This window comes from Microplitis mediator, chromosome 5, assembly GCF_029852145.1.
Source record: "Microplitis mediator isolate UGA2020A chromosome 5, iyMicMedi2.1, whole genome shotgun sequence".
NCBI classification, from domain to species: domain Eukaryota; kingdom Metazoa; phylum Arthropoda; class Insecta; order Hymenoptera; family Braconidae; genus Microplitis; species Microplitis mediator.
Genome location: NC_079973.1, coordinates 26036517 through 26055791, shown reverse-complemented (window position 1 = coordinate 26055791; position 19275 = coordinate 26036517). Strand labels below are relative to the sequence as shown.

Sequence of the window (19275 nt, the reverse complement as noted above, 5' to 3'; positions counted from 1 at the left end):
TTCTGATCTCTAATTTTATCAATTTTTCAAAATTAGTTCTACAACCGGAAGTTCTTTAAAAAAAAAAAATTTCAAAACAAAATAAGAAACGTGATTTTGAACGCAGGTGCGCATCGATCGGAAATAAAATTATGAGTAAGTAATAGATTGGGGTTGATTTTTTTAGCCGATACCTAAAACCTCCTTGTATATTGGTGACCGATTCAGGCACGTATAACTACCGTCAATAAAAGCGTGTAACCGAGGTAGGAAGCTCGGAATATCTAGCTCGGTGAGGTCATTAATGTACCACCTTTCCACGGGGATAATTTCGTTAGTTGTGGACGGCTGTCCAACCCTTCTCCATTGATGTCATGCTCCATATTGTGCATCTATATACTGCCATAGAATCCTCGTGCAACATAAATATATATATACATAAAGATATATCAATATAGATATCTCTTCCGTGGAATATAAAAAAAAAAATTTTTATTCCTTCCGTATTATAATCGGCTGTAATATCTCGGGTTATTTTACTTTCTCTCAATAGACAAAAAATTCGAGGTCGTTCAGTAAAACATTTTTTATTTTCACTCGATAAAGTGCCTGTTTAAATACCTCGCGTCACACTTCTAGGAACAAATCGACCGGTTAATAATTAAAGCTCGCATTTAATCAGCCAGGATTTTGTTTGGTACGAATGCGCTTGCAAACTAAATATACAAACATGAGATTTATCGTCTATAATATTTAAATCGTACTACGCCTACTGTAAATTAATTCTGAAACATATTTATTTCGAGTCTGTTACATGCCATTTAATTTTAACTTCTAAAAGTCCATTAATTTTTTTTAAAATTATTCGAGCCTTTGAAAAAATCAGAAAATTGTTTTATAGATTTTTTCCTGGAATCTGTGAATGAACGTCGTCATAAGGGCTTTTAAAAAGTTGTAAAAGCGGCCAAGTGCTTGAGGTAAAATAAAAAATAACAAGCATACTGAACAAATAACCTGACAAAGTGGCTTTCTCGTGTACTATAAACTAAAGAGAAGAGCTCTCTTACTTTATGATACACTTCCATACACACATTTCATTGATTTCAAATGTTAGTACCTTATCAAGCTTTTTAAAATCCTTATCATCGCCCAAATATTTACTCTATCGCTGTATCTTTAGCAAAATTAACGCGCCCACTCACAATATCTATCTTTCATTATTATTAAAAATTATTTTTAAAATTACTTATGGATTATCATGACGTTAATAAATCAATAGCGGTCATCAATGAAAAAAGAAATAAGTAAATAAATAACAGCAATTTAGATCGAACAGCATAAAAAATCCCGAGCACGTAAAACGTGGTCGTCACTTTAGCTCCTTAATGTTAAAATAGTCACGATACGAATCATTTCTAAAAGCATATTTATCTATTATTTTATTTTATATGTATATATATTCATATTTATTTATTACTTTTTTTTTCCATTAAGTTATTTCGTATGACAGTGGCTATTTTTCAACAATTTATTTGCACAGAAAAATAAAATATATAAAATACCATTTGTATGCATAGTAATCAGATTTAAATAAATATTTTTTTATGACTATTTTTATTTACGAATTTAATATCATTTCACTTGTATAATATCATTGAATTGTATAAATCATAATACTCGATCGTTTAATTGGTTCTTCCTTCGTTTGAAGCGACGCAAGCGACTGGTACTTTTATCGGCTTTAATTGCCATTTTGAGCGGAGAGATTCTGGGAGAATTGGTTGCTCGATATACGACTCATCGTTCCCGCTGTTTACGTCATCCAGATCCCTCTGGCTGAGAATGTGCATCTAAATAATTTGAGATCACTTTCATTATTCATTCAGTTAATTTTCAAATTAAAAAAAAAAAAAAAACATGTGAGTTTGTACCTTGTAGTGAATTATTTTACAAGGATTAAATTTTCCATGACACGGCTTTCGAATACACTGGGCGGTATTGAGGTACTGAGGGTAATTCCCGAGACCAAGATCAACGATTCCGTAATCAGTTTCACAGGGACAAAACCACTGCCAAGGGTTGCCCAGTGAGCACAATTCCCTCGGCGAGATGTGCATCTCTTCGAGCTGCTCTACACCCCCATTTCGTTTAGATGAATACAAAATGTCACGGTTACTCACCAAATCACTACTGTCACTCGAATCGGGATCCAAAATAACGTTTGTCCAATGCGCTGAATTATATGTCCGTCCAATGACATTTTCTGTCAATCCTACTAAGATTGCCTGAAAAATATTCAAATTATTTTACCTCGACTCATTACTTTTAAAATCATTACCCAGATATTCAATTGGATTAAGTCAAAATGCACGGAAAAAAAAAATGAAAAACTGCGGAAAAAAACTTTTGTAATCAATAGAAATTATTACTTTCATATCTAATTTGAAGAATAATTTTCTTCATAGAAAAAAATCTAATTTATCTACAGTTTTCCAAAACAAGGTTTTAAAAAGAAAATTATTTTTAATGAAATCTAGAAATTTTTTCACTTTAAATGAGCGAAATTTAAAATTTCCAATAATATTTTGTAAGAAGAAAATGAAATATTTCTAAAAGTTGTTTTTCTAGCCGTGTAGTAACGCGGCACTTTCAATAGAAAACTGTAAATATTTGAAAAAATTCTCGAAGAATTACAGTTTCAATTAATAGTTTTATTAAATACAATTTTTAGTAGTAAAATTTCACTAATTCAGTAAAATCCTGAAATAATTATTTAAAACTGTTTAAAGTTCAAAGCGACGCGTTACTGTGTCAGAAATTTTTCGTGTTTTTTTCTGTACAGGAATATTTTGAATAAAAAAAATGAATTATCACTTTAACACTTAACTTACTAAAATAATTTTCTTCATTCTGAGCAAAAGTCTTGAATTCTCAGAGCGACTTAGCAGATATGCGTCCAAGAAATAACTAACATCGGCTTATATACGAAATTTAATGAAAGAAACACCCCTATAGTAAAAACGAGGGTGTAACTATTCCTGGATACTCTAACAAAGAATCCATTAATGTTATTTGATATCTATAATTACCTTTGGAGTTTTTGTTGAAACCCCAAAGAAATCGGATCGGTTTCGGGTGACCGTCATTCCGAACATTGTCTTGTCTTTTACAGAATTGACACATTGAGCTAAATATAAAATTAATTTGAAATATTTTTTATTATTTTTTGAAATCAATAGATTGTTTAACCAACAGGTTAATCACTTGAGGTCAATGCACTGAAAAATGTTATTTTGTAAGAATAACTTTTCTTAAAACGGCTAAATATTTATGGGAATAAAGGGAAGATAAGTAATGATGTATGTGATGTATGTTAATAGTCGTTTTTATTTTCGTGATTTCTGTATGATAATAAAATTTTATTTAAAGTATATATATTTTTAGCGGTAATATAGCACCCATGGGTTTAAATAAATTTTAAATTTTAGACCTGTTGTTATTATTCTCTTCACTCATGATGTCTATGGTCTAATGTCTTATATAAATATTTTCGGTGACAACATGAACCTCTTTTTAAATTCTAACAGACTCTCAGCAATAAACTTTTTTTCGGTACACAGAAAAAAAAGGTTTCTTGTATTGACGCAAGAAATTTTTTCCATCATGAATTGAAAACTAAAATTTTCTTAGGAGAAAAAATTTCTTGCACTAGAAATTTTTGCATGTCTAAGGCAAAGTTTTTTTTTAATTCATACTGTGGAAAATTTTCTGGGGTGGGTAAAAATTTTTTCTGTGCAAACTGAGTACCAGTTTACGGATTTTATTGTTTACAAAATTTTTCAGTCTTCATATTAAATTACCGCGGAGAATAAAATTAAAATGTAATATTCAGCAGATACAATCAGGCTAAAAAACGGTTGGGTGAATTTGTTCTTTTCTTTTTGTTTATTCTATTGATGGTATCTCAAAAATTCTTGTAATTATTTTTCAGATGAATTACACTTGTATGATAATCAGCCTCGATTAATTAAAATTTCTCAATAAAACCGGGCGATTGTGGGGAGGGTGATTAAAAAAAGCTCGTGGGTAATGTCCTTTCACTTTTAAATCTTCTTACAATCAAACTCTACCTCTTTGATATCATCACCCGGGGGTATATAGCGTGTCATTAAAAAAATCTATGCCTTTGAATAGAAAATCAGTTATAAAGAATTAATTACATGGGTATACTCATTGTATACATTATTTATTAATAGTTAATCATTTTTTTCTAATACTTATCACTTTCAAAAAATTTAAGGCCTTCCCTCAGACGGTAAATTAATGATTTATTGTCACAACTAATTAGTAATGAATAATAAAATTTTTATTTTTACTTTTATTATAAATTTTTCTGCCATGAAAAAATATAAATAATTTTATGTTTAAATTTAATGAACTTGAAAGTTGCAGGAATTTCTGATTGGAAAATAATTCCTGGTAATGAGCAATAAATATTTATTCATTAGTAATTTACAAATAGTTACCGATCTAATTCTTGGGAACGAATTTGAATATTGAATTAAAAAAGGTGATTAGCATAAACCAAATAAAATGTAATTAATGAGGTTTAACAGCTTAAATGTCGAAAAAAAGTCAGGTGCAAAGTTCTTGCGTGGCTACAATGCGTATTCTCGGTAAGTATGTCTTCAAAGAGTTTAACCACTGATTGCGCGCGCAAACGGTTATTTCCCACTCCCCCCGCGACCCGCGGAAAGCTCTCTATATATTTAACGGTAGCACGCACCCCAGTCATTGTGTTTCTCACGCGTTTCTCCGATCCACCAGTACACCAACCGATTCTACAGAAAATCCGATCTATCGGCATACGCTTCAATTTTTAAAGTACACCAAAAAGTTTTACTTTTACTTTTAATTATTTGAATCAAGACCATGATGACCACACGTTTCATTGGATCGGCATTTATTTTTGCCGCTATCACTTGTATTTTTGCTGTACCAATTCAGGTAATTTTATTTTCAAATTAAATGATTAAAAACCATTTTTTTTTAAATGTATTAAGAAATTTATTTTTTTAGAGAATTTTTTTTTTAATTAATTAACTAATTAAATTAAAGATAATTAACTTGTATTTACTAAAATGTGAGTCTTTTAACTTGTTGCTTCCTATTAAATTTTTTTTTATATTCATTATTAAATTTATTTTTTATACACAAAGTAATACCTTTATTATAAGGAAGGGCGAAGTTAATTAAGTTAATTAGTTAATACGATGGTCTATAAAAGTAATATCGAGGGTAGTTTCAAAAGGTGAATATGTTGCAATAAATTACCCTGTCTTGACATCCTTGCAAATTTAATAACGCGTTAGATATATGCACATTAACTTCCATGTCGTGTTGTTCGCGTCAAGTTTACCCGCACGGTCACAACTTTTCCCATGCATACTGATACCTAAGTGAGGATCAAGTTTCCATCGTGAATTCCTTGCTCGCCCTCCGCGATGTACACCACCGACAAAGCTCACCATGATTTCAAATTTATGCAACCAACATTTTTTAATTTAAAACATTACCAACTTTTCCTGCTGTTATTTTCACCAACTTTGCATTGGAAATTATTTAAATTTACCGACCACAACTTTTTCCGCCATTACATTTTATTTAATTTATAACAATTTTACATTAAGGGTACAGTTATTGGGAGTAAAAAAAAATGGGTGATTAAAATCAAATTAAAATTTAATTATCTTTGTTATCAGCAGCTTCATGACGAGACAATGGGATTAAACGAGGGAGTTTATACGCAACCAGAACTTGCTGAAGCATTAGCGCGATCGTATGCAGCTTTAGGTGAGTTAATTATTACACTAAAAAAAATAATTTACGCTTTAAATAAATAAAAAAAAAAAACGAAATCTAACGTAAAGCTGAGAGTAAGTCAAAAAAAAAAAAAAAATAAATAAATCTGGTGATTGGTAATGTTTATCGGATTAAGCTTTAAAATAATGGTGGCGATGCTTACGTCCAGAGGTGATTTGTCAGGCTTTTCTTGTAAAACAAATGGACGCATATTCCGATAACACAATCTGATTCCCTACTATACTGCATTGAAGCTCCTCTATTCTTTAAACTCCAGGAATTCAATATTTTCCCTGGTAATTTACGAAAATCCAACAGTTGACACTTTGAAAGCTTTCACCCGTAATTTTTTCGTCCCTTCGACTCCCTCGGTCTCATTGCTTCGCTTAAAACCCATTTAGCGTGTATGGCAATCGAAATTCTTGTGAATCAAAAATTGTCAGCAAAAAAGGATCTTACTGCCAGATAATTTTATCATAAACGATCATTTTTTCCATTGAATTATTCATTCATGCCCTACATTGTCTCTGTCTGATAAAATAACATATCCCTCGCTATCATACTCGATGTCTTTGCAATCATGTAAAATATGAATCCACAATACAATAAAATAAATCCGGAAAATCCATTTGAATTTTCCTTCGGTCTTCAAATTGTCAAAGCGAAATGTAAACGGATGTGTAACCCGATGATGAACTTAAAGCTTCAAGACGTCTAGGTTCTTATTTGTAAGTTGGATTTGTTGTGCTTACAATCCGTCTCATCCGGGAAAGATGCCACGGAAAAGCTTCGGCTATAGGGAATAGAGTAGAGAGCAAAATCCCTCCGAAGGACTCGCATATAACTGAGTTGAGTGTTTATGTAGTGCATCATTTCCGTGTGGGTATGAGTCCGTCGCGTGACTGACCTATAATGTGAGCTGCGAGTCTTTGTCGCCCTCGCATGCCGAACACTATGTACATAAACCAGTAAGCTGTTGCACTTGTTTGCTCACTTACTGAATGCTATTTAACAGAAAATACCTTTTACATTTTTTTTATTGCACAGAAAATTGAGGGGTTGTTTTAGTTTTTTTAAAAAAATAAAAACTGCTCATGCAGGTTCTTTGAAAAATGATGACTAACGCTGATTACTGTAAACGGCAGTCGCGTGCTATGAAAAGTATAATGACAGCATAAAAACACTGTATAGATCTCTGAGGACTCGTCATCGCACCTCAACGATGCTATCTTTACACACATTTTCAATCATAATTTTCCATCCGCGTCCTCGTTACATGTTTAAACATGTCGTTAATAATAATATAGAGCTTAACTAAAAATTATTACATTTCTTTTTAATTTTAATTTTAATTATGTACCATGTACTCTAATATTTATAAATTTTAATTATGATTCTTAGTCAGAAGTGACACACATTTTGTTCACACTTCATATTTTCTGGTTGTATTTAAATTTATACAGGATTTGCGTCTCAAGTAAGATTAATAATCACACACTTTTTTGTGTTTTCCAAAAATTTACTCTCGTAATTTCATTTTAAACAGCCAAAAAAATTAGTTTTGATCTACAGATTTTTAAATTAAATATTTTAGTATCAAAATTTTGAATTTTCGGTTCAATAATTTGACTTTTTTGCTTTTGGAGCTCGATAGGAAAACTAATTTTTAAATTAGGTCTCCGTAAATAGAAATTAATTTTTTGGGCTGTTGCATTGGTCAGACAATAAATTACCTGCTTTCATGCTAAACTACTGTGACTCGTTAAAAAATTTTTTACTAATATTAAAATTATTAACAGCTTCTGTAAACTGACTTTATCTCTGATTGTGATAAAAATAGGTACGTATCACTTCATTATTTGTAATGACGCCTGTTACTTGGTAAAAACAAAAAAAATATCGCTTTGTTCATAACGAGCCATTATTTCCATTATACAATTTTTTTTTTAAACAGTAGATCGATGAATGCGTTGGCTTGTCCTGTAGTAATTTTCTACAATTCGAATACTAACTCTAAAGAAAAATAAACTTTTCAGAATGGGCCCAGCGCAATGACGAGCTGAGTGATGAAGATATTCAAGTACGGAATTTGGACCACATCGGAGGTGGCAATTTATTGCGACAACTACAAGAGCGTCATAATGGCCCTCGTTTACGTAATTTGGATTCGATCGGCGGCGGTAATCTTCTGCGTTCCCTCGAGCGCTCCGAGTACCAACGACAAAACCAAATGCAATCCCGTCCTAATAACTACAAATAATAATAATAATAATAATAATTACCCTCAGATTAATATATCAATTAAGCCGATGCTAATGTTATTGATGAGTACGATGTCTAAGCGAATAAAATAAAAATATTTTGAAATTAAAATAAATTTTTTCATTTATCACAAAAACAAAATTTACTATCGCAAATTTAACTCACATTTGTTTCAAATTTAATTCGTCCAGGTGCCGGAAGAATTCAAAACTCCAGAGACGAAACACGTGCCCATCTCCGTCAGCCATCTCACTTAAATCCTGGACTGACGTTTGAAAACAGAGATTCTGATCTCCGCAGGTAAAAGATTTTATCACATAAACATTAAAGTCTTCCATTTTTATATTAAAATAAATATCATTAATCATGTCTATATAAACATTTTTTTTATTTTATAATGAAATTAATTAACTTGAATGCACTTTACGTTTACACTCACACATTTAATCATTTTGATTGTTTGAATGCTTGAGTAAATGTGTACATATATATGTGATACATCTAGTTATGTCCACACGAGATGATCGTGAGTTACAATATAAACACAAATATGAGAATACTGTGACGATAATAGTGACAACATTTGTATGATTATATCAATATAACTCGCGAGTAAGTTAATTTACATTAAATATATACAACAGACGTGTGGGTGTAGGCAAAGTTTAGTATTAAAATTAATGTCCCGTTCAGCCTTAATATCTTTAGCATTAGGTATTGTTAATAATTGTAACATCGGGGACATATATCAGGTATAAGCTACATTTCTTCTAATTATAGTACCTACATAATCGATGAACCGACACTATTGACTTTGCCACGTGTTCAAGGTAACTGAGAAAATACTAAGGAGCCGTTACTTACTACTATACAAACAATAATAATCATAATTACAAGCATAATGATTTTTTTAAATTTAATTATCTGCTTCAAGATATGACATTTGTATGAATATATCGCGTTACTATTTCCAAAAAGACTTGATTTTTATACGCCCTTTTGGCTGTAGGAAACTCTAAGGCCAAAAGGGCATATGATTTTATTTTCATTGCCAGTCGTTTTGTAGACTTATATTATGGCTCAAAATTGGAAAAAAAAAAATTTGAAAACCAAAAGGGCGCACAGCTTAAATTACAAATTTAGCTTTCGAAATTTTGTTTCCAATATTCAGCTTTAGAATAAGTCTACAATATGATTAGCGATTCAAAAAAAAATTATACGCCCTTTTGATTTTAAAGTTTCGTAAAGTCAAAAGGGCGCATGAAATTATGACATTTTGGAATTAATGACGCGGTATATATATATTTGGGAAGTCTACGGTTTCCGTGGCGCCGTCAAATGACCGCGAATTCTTGTAGAACTTGACGAAATAAGACTTTATATCAAATAGCTGTAACTTTTTCAAAAATGGACTAATTCAGACGTTTTTTTTTCAAAATTTTCATCTTTAAATGTAGTTTTCGGAAAAAAATACTAAAAAAATTGAAGATATTAAAATCTATGAAATTTTTCACTTTTTTTAAAAAATCACATTTTTCCCAAAATCGATTTTTCTCAAAAACTAAGTGAGATATCGAAAAATTTTATTCTTTAAAAGAGTCTTATTTTGTTGAGTTCTGTATGAATTCGCAGTTATTTGGCGGCGCCACGGAAACCGTAGAATCCCCATTTATTTTGATCGGTACTTATGTTTGTTAGTGTAATTAAAGGCACATCCGATCCCTTTCAAAATTAATTTATTGGTAATATTTTGCTAGTTACAACTACTAGAATCTTCAAACCAATTCTATAAAAAATTCTAAACTTTAAGTAAATTTTAACGATTAACAAATAACGGAAATCGTTAAAAAAGTATTCGAACAAATAAAAATAGATTTAATGTCTCCATATAATTTTGATTTATAGTAAATTAAATAAAAATAAAGTTTTTTTCCAAATTAAAAATTTTAAGTAGAGTAGAATAAAAAATGATTTAATTTTAAGCTGCTAATTAATTTCTAATAATAATAATATTAATATTAAATATCGTAAGTTAACGCGGTATTATTTTGATCGCGAACAAAAGTAGTTTCAGCGATAAATATAGACAAAAAAATTTTCCTTGTATGAGGGGAAAAAGTTATCGAGAATTATAACAGGATAATGTGTGAACTTTATTTATTAATCTTTACTACTATGAGCGTATTTATAAAAACGGTAAAGTTTTAAAATTTGAGGCTGATTTAATTTCGGTAATTCTGTTGATAAGTACTTTGATCCGTGATATAAATAAACATTTGATGGCCACTCAAAGTTATACTCTACTCATATTATATTTAACTGGGCATTTATTATTACTTTTTATTTATTTATGTTTTAAGTGTCCTATCAATTTTTTTTATTCAACGTCATTGGTTTTTACTTTGATATACTTTTTATGACATTGATTCAATTATTTAATTACGTACCCGTCAATTTCGATCATAATTTCGATTAACATTTTTACTAGTATCTCGAAATTTCAATATTCACAATTTAATTTGCTCGTTATTACAATTTTAAAATGAGATATTGAATAATTTTTTGTAAATTATCGCCCGCAGGTAACTTTCTGATCAAAGCCAAAAATTAATTAATAAGTAAATAAATTACCTGAGCATGCATTCTATCAAAAAGAAACGAATTAATAATTCAATTATCGTAAAATGTTAATTAAATTTCCGGGAAAAAATATTATAAAAAATTTATAATTATTGTGTTGCCTGTTTTGTGTAACTTTTAAAGATAAACAAAGTAAGCTGTCGGTTAGTACTTTCGTTAAAGTTTCATTACTGTTTTTATTATTAAGTTTTCGTTTTCATTCCTTTTTAATCCTCAGTCCCGACAAATAATTTTTTTTCTATTTTATTGTCGCGTATAATAAAAATAACCGAGTGAATTTTATTATTTTATTAAAAAAAAAAAATTATTATTCCGAGGATTAAATGACAAAAGTAAAAAAAAAATGTAATTCAGTTATTATTTATGAGGTGTTTTAAAAGTATTATTATTTTATTACGTGTAATAGGGTATGCACGATGTGATATCTGTCAAAGAGACTCGCACATTGTTTCTCGATTTGTATCTATCTCGAAATGACACAACACACGCGGATACGCTGATGAAATATCGAAATACATAAATGTGATGTTGATATTATTGTATATTTGAAAGACCGTATCACGTTTAAATGAAATGTCACCCTCATGAGTTCGCGTTGAGACCTTTGATAAATATTCCTCATTATAAATTACAATGCCCCTTTGCCGGCAGGGTTTTAAAAATACAACATACAATATATATAAATATAAAGATTATATTTGTCAATGCAGAAAGTCAGGATGGCCGATCACTGTCAATGGGATGGAAATATATGAGGGATCATTGAAGCGCAACATTGACGAGATTGATCGCACAGGATTTGACAACTTTGTCAAACGTAATTTCGACGAAATAGATCGCTCTGGGTGGGACAGTTTCGTCAAGAGACGCATCGCAAATGCCTATTTGGCAGCCAGGCAACATTAAGCAACTACCGACAACAAAATACTCTACTGTACTTAAATCAATATACATCTACTTAATATGCTCTCTACATCACTGACAAACTTTGAATTTATAATGGCTTATGATGACTTATTATCGTCAAAGTTTGACATTTATTTTTTACATAAAGTTTAATAATAATTAATCTCAAAGTATTTATTTTTATGACTAAACTATATTATTGTTGGATCTATTGACAAATAATGATGTATAGTTTTAAGATTTATCATTAAGGATGTCTATTTTAAACAAAATGTCTTTAATTAAATTTTACACAGAAAAAAAATAAAATATTTTGCGCTATGAATTGAAGACTAAATTTTTCTTATGACTGGAAAAAATTTATTGGCGCAAGAATTTTTTTTTCGCCTCAGAAATTTTTTATTGATCTAAGAAAATTTTTGCCTTTAATTTATAATGCGAAAAATTTCGGGAGGGTTAAATTTTTTTCTGTGTATACTGACTAAAAAAACAAAATTGTAATTTAAATTTTTCGGTCGCACTAAATTATTATTGAATGTTATTCAGAAAATAAATATATTTAAATTTAAGATCTGTACTGATTAAATGTATAATATATAAATGAAAAAATTTTAATTATTAAAATTTAATCAAAGTCTATAAACGTCACAATTTTACGTGTTTGTGGAAATGCCAAATTATTTGCACAAATAATAATAATAATAAAAATACTCTGCTTACATTTACTAAAAATGTTGCATGTGAGGTTTTATTGTCTCTCATATTTATTATTGTTAATTGTAAGTTATTGTAGAAATATATGAAAAATAAAAAGTCAATTAAAAAATTTTGCTTTGTTTTTTCTGATCACTTATCCGGTAGCGCACTCGTGATTCGCTAGATTTTTCAACTCATCCTGGGCTTTTCCCTCCAGCTCCAGTTTTTTCTTTTTTCTCAGCACTCTTTTGACCTCGTAATTTATGTCGACGGGCGTAGAAACCGTAACGCTCTCCATGTTATAATTTGTTCTTACCAGCTAAATTTTTATGGAAATATATAAATAATAATAGTAATTAAAGATGAGTTGCTATTAAATTTTTGAGTACCTCGATAACTTTTTCCTCAAGCGCTGAAAACTGTTTCAAAACTCCCGACATTTTTTCATTCAGCTCCGTAAGATCGCGAGTTATATTCAGCTCCTCGCTAATGTCATTCTCAATCTTTTAATTAAAAATTCATTTCAAATTACTTATACATAACTTTTTATACTTTATTATTTAATTAATTTTTTTTTTTTACTTCTCTAATAGCTTCCGATACTTTGGCCGTCGTATAGTCTAAGCTAAGCCTTGATTCGCGTACCTTTAAAGAATTTATAAATTAACAATTTCTCTCTAATTTAAATTGAGAAAAGTGAGGCAAAATGGGTCATTCAAAAAATTCAAAATAGAATTTTTTTAACACAAATTAAAATGCCCGGCAATTATTTTCATAAATTTTTTTTGAATCTGTCACTATGACCTCGCATCGCCCAACATATTTTCAAAATTTCTCTCAAAATCAACCAGAAAAAAATTTTTTTCTTTTTAAAATATGAGCGGGAATTTTTCAAAAAATTTGAATTTTTACCCAACTCTTCCCTAAATAATTAAATAAAACTTACAACTGAATTAAAGTCTGCGATTTCTGATACTAATTGGTAGTGATTTTTCATAACACGAAAAAACTGAAAGTAAAAATATAAAAGTAAATAAATAAATCCCATTAGTAATTAAATGTAACTCGAAACTTACTTTACGTCCAAAATAACATGCGATACCAAAATTAACGAGCATCAAAATGACACTATTGAAAAGCAAGCTCGTATACATGACGTAAGTGATTTATTGTCTTGGAGCGAAATGAATAAAAAATATATAATTAAATACCGAGGTTATAAATATGAAGGCGTTATTTGATTTTAAGGCATTCCCGCTGCCGGTGGTCGATGGGGGGTCAGTAATAAACAGCCACCGCCTGCTATCATATCACAGTCACCAGCAAATGTCAGACTAGTGTTTACGTCCGCCGCAGCGAGAGCAGCCTGCAGCGCTAACCCTGTGCGAGTGTTCCGCACCCGAGGAACGCTTTAAAATATGCAAAAATATGAAAAACTTGAGAAAATAGGGGAAGGTAAGTTCAATTTTGAAACTAATCACGTCACTAAGCGTCCAAATAACGTGAATCTGCCGACAGGTTAATTGGACACAGGTGATTTTCGGTCTAGTGTTTACTGCGAGTGGACACTCCGGTGTCCTTGGTGGTGCTCCATAATTTATGTATTTTTTTTATTTATTTACATGTCAACTTATGGGTATTTATTTATTTCAGGTACATATGGTACCGTTTTTAAAGCAAAGAACCGCGAGACTCATGAGATTGTTGCCTTGAAACGCGTACGGTTGGACGATGACGACGAGGTAATTGTTGTGTTTACTATTTTTATGTATATTTATAACTCGCTAATGATTTATTGACGTTTTGTTGTTTATTTTGATAATGTAACTTAGGGTGTACCGTCATCGGCATTGCGTGAAATTTGTTTGCTCAAGGAGCTTAAACACAAAAATATTGTACGTCTTTACGACGTACTGCACAGTGATAAGAAATTAACTTTAGTATTCGAACATTGTGATCAGGATCTTAAGAAATATTTTGACAGCCTAAATGGTGAAATTGATTTAGATGTTGTCAAATCATTCTTGTGAGTATATTTTTTTTTTAATTTAATTTGATCCCTCTCTTTTGATCATCAATTTGGTTTTCGAATCAACAGATAGTTTGTCATTGATTTTATTTATTTAGATAATTGTAAGCATGTAAATTAAAATTTTTGATGGGGTTTCAAAGTTTAATTATTCTGGAATCAAATTAAAATTTTTTTAAGCGCAAGTTTTTGAAAGGACAAATTTTTGTCTGTCTTTCTATAGATTTTATTTATTTTCCTAATGACTAAATTAATTTTTAATTTAAATATTTATTTTGTATTCACCGAATTATTTTAATAAAAATAGAAGAGCTGGAAAGTAGAATTTTTTATGATGTCCATAATTACAAGCATGAAAATTAAATTATATATAAGATCTCAAAGTTTAATTATTCTAGAATTAATTAAAAACTTTTTATAGCCAATTTTTTAGTAGAATAATTTTTTAGAAATTTTTATTTTAAATAAAATTGAGGACTTTATTATTTTTATCAATTATCAGTTTCCTACCGCCCTAATTAGCCAACGACTTTTCTACATTTTCTGCTAATAATTATCTGATACGTTGTTGCATATCTACATACGCATGCTTACATACTTCTCAGTTGAAAAAAAATTACAATTTTTCCCTGATGTATAAAAAAAAAAAATTAGAGTTCGGTTCGCTTCTCAAGTTCACGGACGTCGATATAAATAAATGATCGCCAGAGACTTGGGTAGCAAAAAGTTTTATAAAAAAAAAGTAAATGTTTTAAATATTTTTGTAGATATCAATTATTACGTGGACTGGCATTTTGTCATAGCAAAAACGTGTTACATAGAGATCTAAAGCCACAAAATTTACTGATAAACAAAAATGGTGAGCTGAAGTTGGCTGACTTTGGATTGGCCAGAGCGTTCGGTATCCCAGTTAAATGTTACTCCGCAGAAGTTGTGACGTTATGGTACCGTCCACCAGACGTATTATTTGGAGCAAAACTTTACACAACGTCAATCGATATGTGGAGCGCAGGATGCATATTCGCTGGTACTTGGACCTTCTTCAAAATATGTGTCAACGACAGTAATTATCACAACAGTTTAAATTAAATCAATTTACAGAATTAGCGAATGCAGGTCGGCCCTTGTTCCCCGGATCAGACGTCGACGATCAATTGAAAAGAATATTTAAAATGTTGGGTACACCTACTGAGGAAACGTGGCCAGACTTAACTACTCTTCCAGACTACAAAGCTTTTCCCCAGTACCATCCTACCCAAGGATTAGCCCAAGTTACTCCAAAGCTCCCGACCAGAGGCAAAGACTTACTCCAGGTAACTCGCGGCCGCAGATCTTCTGGTCGATGATTGTAACTGTTAATTTACTTGAATATATTTTCGTCTTTTGCCTTACAGAGATTATTAGTGTGTAATCCAGCGCTGAGATTATCAGCGGACGAAGCGATGGCTCATCCCTACTTCAACGACTTGAACCCAGCGATAAAAAACGACCGATGTCAATAGCGGGTCCTCCTTTGATTACCACCAGCTTCGACTTACAGCGACCAAGACCAAAAGACACTCCAGGAAAAATTATTTATTATAATAATAATAATAATAATAAATAAGTAATTAAATAAATAAATTAATAATTAATTAATAATTAAATACTTACGCTGATGTGCGTCCGTAAAATTGTGAAAAATATTCGCGAGTCTTATTTTGTATGCAATTGTCCAAAAAAACTAATCAATAAATTATCGACTTTACCACGTACTCACGTATATATTATTATTTATTTAACAATATCATTTAAATAAATTATAACAGTAATTAGATGTAAAAAAATTAAAACATTGTCTTACTTCACATCGCATCGAAATGGAACCTGTGGGCCTCTTGCAGTCTTTCTATTTTATCTTCCCTTCTTTCTTTCCAGTATAGCGCCATAATTATCGCGGATATCAGACCGCAGGTTCCCGTGAGTGCAGCGGCACTCAGTAAAATTAATTTGCTTGGAGTTACGAATAATTGGGCTTTCCATCTGTTGGCCTCGTTTATCGGGTTCGGTATCACGACCATTTGAGAGTTTGGAATTATCTGCAGCCACTCCCGGTGTTTTCCCGCCACCTGGATCATTAAGAGGAATTCAAATTAGTTGGCTATAAAAAGAGATGTTAATTTTGTTGATAAATAAATTTTTAAAAAATACCCCAATAGTCAGCGTGTCGATGTAATTCGGGGTGCGGCCCAGCCCGAAAGTCGTGTAGGGCAGATTCAAAGAGAAGTAAGCGCTCTGAGGAAGTTGTGCTGCTATCGCCTCGCGTAGATAACCCTCTTGGGTTTTTGTCTCGTAGGCAATCGAAGGACCGGGTAAGTTGGTACCGTAAGTCCGCTTCTTCTTGCCCAGGGAACCGGGCGATATTGGGTACTTGCTATTAGTGAGACCGGTGAGAACCATCACTTTGATGAAGTTCGCGTCGTAGTCGAGGCTGTTTTTGAACGCCCGGGTGTGGTACTGACTGGTTGTCTTGTCGTACTCCACGAGAATAACGTCCAGCACTCCGTCCTGGTAGAAGTCGTAGAACACGCCCATCACTGACTCATTCTGGAAGGGGTCAAGAGCACTCCAGTGGACCTCGAAAGTACGATTTACGCCACCACAGTTGTCACAAGGAATGTTTTCTAGCAGGAATGCTCTTATTTTGTTGCCTTTGTTGGTTTGGAGGGTCGCAAGTATGTCGGGGTAGCCGTCCATGTTGAAATCTCCAGCGTGCAGAGTAATTGCGTTGGTGTAGAGGACATTTTTCCAGCTGTCTGGCGGCACGAAACCCCAGACTTCTTTTTTGTCGTCCGCGAAATTTATCTGCAGGTTGTGCCAGCCGTTGTGGTAGACGGCGATCGTGGAGTTCCGGCAGTAGTAATCGAAACAAAGAGGAACCACTAGGTCTAGCTCGCCTTTCAGTTCAATGTCAAGGTAAAAAGATTGACCGACATGACCGCCGAGATCAGCGACTCCGAAAGGCCACTCGACGCTGGTGAAATGCTTGAACCCACTGGGGACCCCGTGCCAAACTTCGAAATATTTGTCCGTCGTGATCATCAGATCTGGCAGGAAGTCGCCATTAAGATCAAGAAATGAGTTTGAATGTGGGCTTTTCATCGGTTCAAGTGGAAGTTGATTGAATTTTTCCATAGGAATCGCTTCTGGTTTTGTTCTGTTGTGGTTTATCCAAAATGTGCGTTGATTGTCTATGTCAGTTCCCAGTAGATCGATGATCATGTCCTGGTTGTAATCAATTGCCAAAGGCTGCCCGCGCATGCTGATGAACGGTTCCGACTCATTGGAACAGTTGATGGCTCCAATGCCACCCCAGATGATGTGGACTTGGGTCAAGTCGAGACTGGAGTCGTAGGTCGTCACCAGGACATCCATGAAGACATCTCCATCGTAATCTCCTGGAACTACGCTGGTTATGGAGTTCTTGAATGAGCATGTCAGGTTTGATGGTCTTAGTATTGGCTCTTGATCATGAGCCAGCAGGATCTCCAAGGTCTTGGAGTCTTTCGTTAGCGCAAATACGTCAGTTAGTTCATCAGAGTTAAAATCACCGAAGGCAGCTGGTGAAAATTCGAGAAAACTACCGAATATTGATGACGTTATGTCGCTTGTACTCACGGTAGCGATTGTTATCAACAACAACAATAATATTTTCTTGGTCTCCATTTTTGCTTGGCTGTTTTCATGAGCTCCTGGATGCACATGTAAATTAATCAGCTGGTAAATATTTTAAATAATAACAACACGCACTTGATGATTGTTTACGTGATAGAGAAAATAATAATTTTTAAAAAATTCATTGTACAATTACGTGGTTATGAATTTAAGTACTGAAATTACAGTGAAGGTCACACATTTATATATATGATTCAATTATGAGTAATTTACTTTTTTTCTATTTATAAATTTATTATTACCACTGACAGCAGATGACAGCATGAAACGCCAGCTATAACAGCTGACATGAGATATATGAGTATGAGTAGGTGTCTGCTTTTCTTGCAACTGGTACTAGAAGTCATCGATTTGATATAACACGGAAAATACTTTCAGCGCTATTGGGCTTAAATTCAAATCTAAAAGGCGAATACTCATCTATACTCAAAATTTCTTTACTCAAGCACAAAGACGACATCTATACTCAGTGACAACTATATTCAATGACAACTGGACTCCACTGAATTTTTGTAAACATCTCATCTATATTATGTTTACTCGAAGTCCTCTATATTCGAAGACATCATTACTCAATATCCACAGATAAAAAAGATTGTCAGTAATGAAGTGATTCATAGATAAGACTATACGGAAAGTCGATAACAAAGAAAATTAAAAAAGTATTTAAAGATTAAATTAAGAAAAATTAATTTTTAAAATAAAAATGAAATGTTTTTATCATTTTGACTTTGAAAACGATTTAAAAAAAATTTTACAAGAGCGTTTTTGTTAAGCTTTTGATTTAATTATAATTAATTAGTTATTTATAATTTCGAATGATGTATTGGTCTGAAATAAATGAAAAAAAAAAGTTATTAAAAGAAAAAACGATTTCATAAATAAAATGTTATTCATTAAATTAAAAATTTATTCAATATCAAGTAGGTAGTATTTAACATTAACTAGTGATATTTCATAAAAACATCAAAAGATAATTGAGCTGAAATATCAAACTTATCCCTGTTTAAAAATATTGATTGAAAAGAATTAAAAGTGATGAAATTCAAATTCTTTTCAATAATTTCAATTGATTTCAATTTTTTTGTTTGTATATATACATATACAGTTTGCATGGAGTGACCGCTTCTCAATTCTTTTCAATCAATATTTTTAATCAGGGTATATAATCAACAACAAATAAAGCA

The 19275-nt window shown here is 31.7% G+C and overlaps 5 protein-coding genes across 6 annotated transcripts; 2 read left to right on the top strand and 3 right to left on the bottom strand.

Moving 5' to 3' along the window:
* Positions 1-1476: 1476 nt before the first annotated feature.
* LOC130668049 (prothoracicotropic hormone-like) lies at positions 1477-3610 on the bottom strand. Of its 2 annotated transcripts, XM_057470042.1 has the most exons (4): positions 3069-3610; positions 2871-2988; positions 1911-2264; positions 1477-1829 (listed from the first exon to the last, which is right to left on the bottom strand). In XM_057470042.1, exons 2-4 carry the CDS (start codon positions 2886-2888, stop codon positions 1665-1667), a joined length of 537 nt encoding a protein of 178 aa, XP_057326025.1. In that variant the 5' UTR covers positions 2889-2988; positions 3069-3610; the 3' UTR covers positions 1477-1664. The 2 variants fall into 2 exon arrangements, with proteins under 2 accessions (XP_057326025.1, XP_057326023.1); XM_057470040.1 differs by having other exon boundaries at positions 2871-3610.
* A 1147-nt stretch (positions 3611-4757) lies between these two features.
* On the top strand, positions 4758-12247 carry LOC130667372 (uncharacterized). Its single transcript, XM_057468883.1, has 5 exons — positions 4758-4986; positions 5742-5832; positions 7878-8099; positions 8295-8403; positions 11454-12247. Exons 1-5 carry the CDS (start codon positions 4912-4914, stop codon positions 11647-11649), a joined length of 693 nt encoding a protein of 230 aa, XP_057324866.1. The 5' UTR covers positions 4758-4911; the 3' UTR covers positions 11650-12247.
* Positions 12248-12266: 19 nt separating this feature from the next.
* On the bottom strand, positions 12267-13554 carry LOC130667562 (uncharacterized). Its single transcript, XM_057469215.1, has 5 exons — positions 13422-13554; positions 13292-13354; positions 12928-12990; positions 12735-12848; positions 12267-12664 (listed from the first exon to the last, which is right to left on the bottom strand). The coding sequence occupies exons 1-5, from the start codon at positions 13497-13499 to the stop codon at positions 12500-12502; spliced, it is 483 nt and encodes a 160-aa protein (XP_057325198.1). The 5' UTR covers positions 13500-13554; the 3' UTR covers positions 12267-12499.
* Positions 13555-13665: 111 nt separating this feature from the next.
* Positions 13666-17149, top strand: LOC130667561 (cyclin-dependent kinase 5). The gene is made up of 6 exons (XM_057469214.1): positions 13666-13800; positions 13999-14087; positions 14178-14371; positions 15142-15401; positions 15476-15687; positions 15769-17149. The coding sequence occupies exons 1-6, from the start codon at positions 13764-13766 to the stop codon at positions 15874-15876; spliced, it is 900 nt and encodes a 299-aa protein (XP_057325197.1). The 5' UTR covers positions 13666-13763; the 3' UTR covers positions 15877-17149.
* Positions 16130-18360, bottom strand: LOC130667560 (T-cell immunomodulatory protein). Its single transcript, XM_057469213.1, has 2 exons — positions 16565-18360; positions 16130-16482 (listed from the first exon to the last, which is right to left on the bottom strand). Exons 1-2 carry the CDS (start codon positions 18077-18079, stop codon positions 16219-16221), a joined length of 1779 nt encoding a protein of 592 aa, XP_057325196.1. The 5' UTR covers positions 18080-18360; the 3' UTR covers positions 16130-16218.
* Between the last annotated feature and the right edge of the window lie 915 nt (positions 18361-19275).